Genomic DNA, 6,635 nt, shown 5'->3' with positions numbered 1-6,635 from the left:
GCGCAGCAGTTGCCAAGAGAGCTGAAGGATTCGACTGTTCAATATGTTATTACTCCAGAAATGAAAAACCAGATTCGAAGTACAAGTACTATCCAAGTGTTGTTGAGTTAGCCTCCAACTGTGATGTACTGGTTGTTGCCTGCCCTCTTACGTCGGAAACTCATCACATAATCAACCGGGAGGTGATAAATGCTCTCGGTCCAAAGGGTGTTCTGATCAACATTGGGCGAGGCAAGCATGTTGATGAGCCGGAGCTGGTCTCTGCACTGCTTGAAGGTCGCCTAGGAGGAGCTGGGCTAGATGTGTTCGAGAAAGAGCCTCATGTCCCCGAAGAGCTGTTTGGGCTTGAAAATGTTGTTTTGCTGCCTCATGTTGGAAGCGCCACAGTTGAAACTCGGACTGCAATGGCTGACCTTGTCCTTGACAATCTGGAGGCTCACTTCCTCGGAAAGCCCCTCTTAACCCCATTGGTTTAATTTGATGCCATCTATTGAACTATCAAAATAACTTTGATGCGCCTTCATTTGTCTACAATAATTTTTTCAGACGTTAAACATTGATGATTGTGGGAGCATTGTTGAGCGTATTGCTTGTTACTTCGGGCTGTATGCTCGAGTTTGTTAAGATCATAGCAATAGAATTCGGAATTCCACTTAGGACCCACTGGTATCTTTTTTATCTTTTATTACCCGGCTGTTACATACCTTTTTTCTGGTCCAATTATGGGAAAATATTAAATGCCTTTGAATTTAATTCCATTGTTTGAAACAGAAGTAATTAAATTAGTTTTTCTATTTTTTTTTCAAAATCAATTCTAATTTAAATAAATCTGACTTAAAATTTTATTTTATTGGAATTTCATTTGAAATTTAAACCGTCTAAAATACTTTTATAATTTAATTACTTTTTCTTAAATTTTCTTTAAATGTCTTCTATTTTTTAACACATACTCTCTTTTTTCACCACTTTTGTTTCCTTTTTTTTTTCTTTTAATTCACTCAATATAATATATATTTTTTTGGAAGGTCTACTATCTTAAAAAAAATGCATAGATTTTGTGTGTGTAACCATTATTTTTGAACAAGTATAATTTTATTAATTTATTCCAAAACACTAAAATTTAATTCTATACCATTAAAAAGTTTTTAAACAAGCTGTGAAAGTTGAAACATATATCTATCTATATAACACATTTAATAGGGCCTAAATTAGAGGCAACCATTTTCAGCTCTAAACGTCTCATCGGGGGACTTATTATTGGATACAAATAAAACCTTATGATCTTATCAAAGGTGTCACCGTACATATTGTTTCTAACATGAATTTGCAAATGTGGTTACAAATTGGGCGTTGATTCTGATATCAACAATGACTTTAATACAACTAGACTGAATTTATTGAAAATCAAAGGGATATACCCTTTCAAACAAAGATCTCAAGGAAAGAAAATCAACATCAAGATTTGAAGAAAGAAATACATTGACATTGCAGCTACAGTTTACAAAACACCTTAACTACGCAGATTTCTTAGTAACGGAGAATTAACAGAAACTGGCCATAATGAAAACAAAAAAAAAAAACAGGGCTACCCAGAACAAAAACCGAAGGAAATTTCAACTTTTTCCGCGTTTCATACATAGCCTTCAGTTAAAGTAGGTTTCTTCTCTTCTTCACAGTTTTTCTTCTTTGCATCATCTTCAATTCCCAAACCTTGCAATTCATCAATGCAAGGTTCTTCTTCACCTTCCCCCAATTTAGCTCCTTCTCCAACCACAATTTCTTCCACAACCTCCTCCACTTCGCCGCCGCTACCACCAGAGACCTTCACCTCATCGCCGCCTTCTTCGCATCCTTTCTCGACGGCACATGCTCCGGGCGGCTCGTTCTCCGGCTCGATCCCAATCACGGCATCGGAGGTTCCCTCGGCTGCGGCTGGCCACGGGTCGTTGACGCAATCTCCGGCAGTCTCGTCATCGTCATCGGAGAAAATCGCGGCGGCGGACTTCACGGCAGCGGCTGCTTTGAGGAATGCTTGGTGGATGGATTCAGGCGGAAGAGCACAATCTTCGAGGCCTGCATCTTCGAGGCGCGGGGGTAGGATCTGGTGCAGTAACCCGTGTTGTTCTTTGGTTGACTCCATTGGAAAATCAGGTTCCAATTCCAAATTAGATTTTTTGTGATTTTTTAATTTTGGAAATGAAACCCTATTTGCTAAATCTCAGAGAGGAAGCGGTTGCTATATTAGGCTCCAGAATGTGGCGGTGAATGGCGATGCTGCTTCTGTGACCATCGAGAAACTTCCATGGCCTTCGTGAATTTGAGCTTTCTGCTGATTTTTTATTTGATTTTTGTTGTGCATATCAGGTGGCCTACAATTCACCACCAATAAAACACTGCTAAAAACAATGAGGAGTAAATATTTTTTTATTAATATTAGTTAACACTCTTAAGTTAATATTTTATTTTTATATTATTAAAATTTAATATAAAAATATTTTTATTGGTCAAATACTAAATATGACTAAAAAAGACAATTGCTCCAAAGCTTATCAAATTTTTAGAGGATAAATGCATACTGTAAAATGTTAATTGTGTTGTGTTAGTGTTGTGAAGCATGTGATTATTGCTATTGGTGTGGGAATGGATCCTCTCAATTGTTAAAAAAAATTGAGAATGTAAAATGTGATTTTTAATTATTCATTGCTCTCTTTCGTATTTATTTTTGGTTCTATTTATAAAACTAATTGTAAGAGATCATACTTCACTATCTCAATTGTTAAGAAAAAATTGAGAGGATCTATTCTCGATTAGTGCCACTATCAAAAAGGAATTATGAAACAAAAAGTCTCATAATAGAATCCATTAGGACACTGTTGTAATCTTCGGAGGAAGGAATATCCTGCACAATTTGGAATCTTCCATTTGAATATCAAATGAGGGAACCTTGAAAATTGGAGGAGCGTAAGACAAAAAATAACATGTAGTAATGTACAATGCACAATATGATGATTACTTAGAAGATTAAACGTGCCATAGAATTATATTATTTTACTAATCATATCATAAAACCAACAAAGAACTAAATAGTGGTAGAGACACTATTGGAGGACTAACTTGAATATTATACCAATAAATAATTCATGTAAAACATTCCTTATTTTGTTTATAAGTTAATATATATGTTCAGATTTCTCCAATTATTCTTCAACCACCCTTCATCATTTTCTTATCTAATTACAGCCAAATTAACCTTGCATTGAGAAGTTCTCTATTCTGAGTTGTAAATTTGTAATGCAACTAGATACTCAATTTGAATTCGAAACCTATTGTTAATAGCTCAGCCAACATTTTCCCAAGTTTGAATGAAAGAGAATGATTGTGCTAGGCTATTTAAGCTCAATAACCAAACAGAAAACTTGTCAAATGCAAGACACTTACATCAAAATTAAAATATTTCACTTCAATATGATAACTCAACAATACACAAATAATATTCAGTATACATGACAGAGAATTTGTTCCTGGTTTTACATAGCTAATGTTGTTTTAGCTGACTAATAATGAATTTGTCAATGTCTTGTACTATGGCACCAAGCAAAGCTGATCCAGATTGAACACTCTACTCTTAACATTCACAGCCTGTGGATCTCTGCTGTCGACCACCACCACCAACATCGATCGAGTCAGGGAGGTACCTGATATAATCAACACAATACACAATACTTAAGTCTTATGATGATTAAAGTAAATTGTTTATCTTAAAGGGAAGTGGAATCATAAATCATTTCACATTCAAATGTACAAGACCCTATAAATCATTAACTGGTAAATATTGAATTTGACAGTGCGACATAGCTCTCTTGAATTTTAGGAGGGTTATAACCTTAATGACAAAGATTAGTTTCGAGAAAGCACGGGAGAAGTTCCCGAGGGTGGATATCCAGCCCAATAGGAAATGAAAACAGAAAAATGAATCAATGAACACTCACATTTCTTCTTCAGGTTCGTTCTTGAGTGCATTCTTGGCTATACACTGGAAAGCAGCTTCAACATTAAATCCTTCTTTTGCAGAGGTCTCGAAGTACGGAATGTTTCCCTTGGAAGCACACCATGCCTTTGCTTTCTTCTCAGAGATCTGAAACGAGAAAGACATCATAATAGAGGAACTTACAAATGGGAAGTTTTTGGGAAAATTGCACAGAACTTTTCATAAGGCAATAAGTGACAATAATGACAGGAGTAACTTACAACTCGGCTGTTTCCACCGTCGACATCTATTTTGTTCCCCAAGACAACAAATGGGAAGTTTTCAGGATCAGATGGACTAGCCTGAAAATGAAACCATTTACTTGAGCTTCTCAATGTTCTTTTAACAAACGGAAGGGCACAACATCAGAGAATGATAAAAGGTCACCTGAATAAGAAACTCTTCTCGCCAGTGATTAAGGTTCTCAAAAGATTTCATGACATTTACATCATATACAAGGACACAACAGTCTGCACCCCGATAGAAAGCCACACCGAGACTCTGAAAGCGCTCTTGACCAGCAGTGTCCCAAATCTATAAGTAAAACGAGATCATCTCAATCTTAAATGATTATATTTATACCTTACCATATTCTTCAAACAAACAGAGGAACTCAGAACTATTCAATGAACAACATATAAAAAAAACAGAGGCAGAAATTGAACTTATATCCCTTAGAAAGTACCAGGCACTTACCAAATTACTATCATAAACCATTCACAATGGTCATCATTTCTTATATCATAGAGATTAACCTCACCACAAGAAACAAAGAATTGCAAGAAAACAGAATATTTCGTCTGTTTTCTATTATTTTCTTTAGAATGAGACTGTAAAGATCATCCATCAAAACTCTAATGAACAGAATGGTCAATAACAAGAACAGTTTAAAACATGCTCTAGCTATGTTCAGCAAGATATTACAGAGATATTTCAAAATAAAGCGATGATCAGTGTGAAAACTAATTCAGATAATAAACAATCCGATAGTGAAATAGATCAATATAAGAATTGTTTTTCATCTGAAGGGATTCTTCACCTGCAATGTGAACAACCTATCTTCAAACTGAACTTCCTTGGTTAGAAAATCCGCACCAATGGTAGCCTTATACTGATTACTAAACTTTCGATTCACATACCTACATGCAGAGATGAGAAACGAAAATCATGATCTTGATAATGCAAATCAAATAAACCAGCATTCATCAAGCCATTGCTAAATGTACTATAACAAAAATGCTTATGAAAGAAAATGAGTCTCGGGCATACTGATTCATCAATGATGTTTTGCCAACCCTGCCAAAATGAAGGGGAAAAAACAAAACAAAAACCAAATAAATTATCATCAGCAAACAGAGATTGGATGAATAACACAACAAACAATTGCATCTGATGATATAGTAACCTTTCAAGCATTTGCACGCAAAGACATAATATTAAACTAAGCCCTCTCAGAATATTGCAAAACTATTGAATCATAACAGATTTTTGCTTTCATGTAACACACGTTTTGTAAGAAAGTTCTATGTTTTCAAGAATTCAAGAATAATCATCAATTCAAGTCTCATTTCTTCCTCCTCCAATCTTCAGCATCTCATAAACTATATCTTTCATAGTTTTTGCTAACAAACCAAGAAGAAAAAAATAAACTTTTTCTTAAAAATATACACTCCAAAGAAAAATGCACCACCCCTTTTCAGTTTTTCCTTTCTGGGTATGATATAAAACAAACCAATTTTTAATTAATTCAAAAAAAATTCAAATTTAATATATACACACAAAAGAAAAAAAGAACATGCATTTACCCGCTATCTCCAAGGATTATGACCTTTAACAACATGCGCCGTCTTGATGCCATGGATCGAAATACAATCTGTGGAACTTTGTTTTCAGCTGGAAAAAAAAATGAGAATTTGGAACACAGAGATTGAGATGTGTTTTGTGTTTGTGGAACAAGAGTTTTTGAAAGACAGGTGGAAGAGAGGAACAGGAATAGAAATTTCAATTTCAATTATAATTACAATTACAATTACTGAATGAAGATGAATAAATAAACTAAACAAAGGGTGACAGCTAAGATAAGAAATAAGAAGAATGCTCTGAGATTGTTTATTGACTCTCTTCTTTTACCAAAATGCCCAAACTTTCCTAATTTAACCTTTTTTTATGATTTTTCTGATATCTCTTAACTCATCAGGTCAAAAGCTAATTTGTCATTTAACTGTAAATGTAATCACATTTGTACTCTCTATTTATACTAATCACATGGCAGGATATCTTGTTCTTAATAATAAAGGAATTAATTAATTAAATGTTCATAGAAGGGCCAACAAAGCATCAAAGGGTGTACCTTTTTTTTAAGATTGGGATGAAATAAGATCAAATGTTCCATTAATAGCTTTAATAAATGACTGTAAAACTATAACATAACACTATAAACTACATCATATAACATTAATGAAATCAAGTATATAGACCAAGTGACATTATCATACTAACTATTCAACCCAAAGTTTAGTAGTTCAATTTTCTATCTCCATTATGCGAATGACATCGTATATTCTATGGTTTATTCTTATACGTTCTTTATTACATAAAGGGTATTATA

The 6,635-nt window shown here is 34.3% G+C and overlaps 3 protein-coding genes across 3 annotated transcripts in view; 1 reads left to right on the top strand and 2 right to left on the bottom strand.

Annotated features, from left to right (window-relative positions):
• Positions 1-753, top strand: part of LOC107617257 (hydroxyphenylpyruvate reductase) — a gene marked incomplete in the record, with an annotated part of 4,587 nt that extends 3,834 nt beyond the window's left edge. Inside the window, 1 exon segment of the mRNA XM_016319000.2 lies at positions 1-753. Coding sequence (XP_016174486.1) covers positions 1-476 — 476 coding nt within the window.
• Positions 1,336-2,403, bottom strand: LOC107617259. Its single transcript, XM_016319002.2, has one exon. It carries the CDS (start codon positions 2,138-2,140, stop codon positions 1,631-1,633), a length of 510 nt encoding a protein of 169 aa, XP_016174488.1. The 5' UTR covers positions 2,141-2,403; the 3' UTR covers positions 1,336-1,630.
• On the bottom strand, positions 3,417-6,087 carry LOC107617258 (ras-related protein Rab7). The gene is made up of 7 exons (XM_016319001.2): positions 5,833-6,087; positions 5,297-5,323; positions 5,067-5,166; positions 4,415-4,561; positions 4,249-4,329; positions 3,990-4,135; positions 3,417-3,695 (listed from the first exon to the last, which is right to left on the bottom strand). Exons 1-7 carry the CDS (start codon positions 5,883-5,885, stop codon positions 3,626-3,628), a joined length of 624 nt encoding a protein of 207 aa, XP_016174487.1. The 5' UTR covers positions 5,886-6,087; the 3' UTR covers positions 3,417-3,625.

Source organism: Arachis ipaensis, chromosome B09 (assembly GCF_000816755.2).
Source record: "Arachis ipaensis cultivar K30076 chromosome B09, Araip1.1, whole genome shotgun sequence".
Taxonomy (NCBI): domain Eukaryota; kingdom Viridiplantae; phylum Streptophyta; class Magnoliopsida; order Fabales; family Fabaceae; genus Arachis; species Arachis ipaensis.
This window is presented reverse-complemented; position numbering and strand designations above follow the sequence as displayed.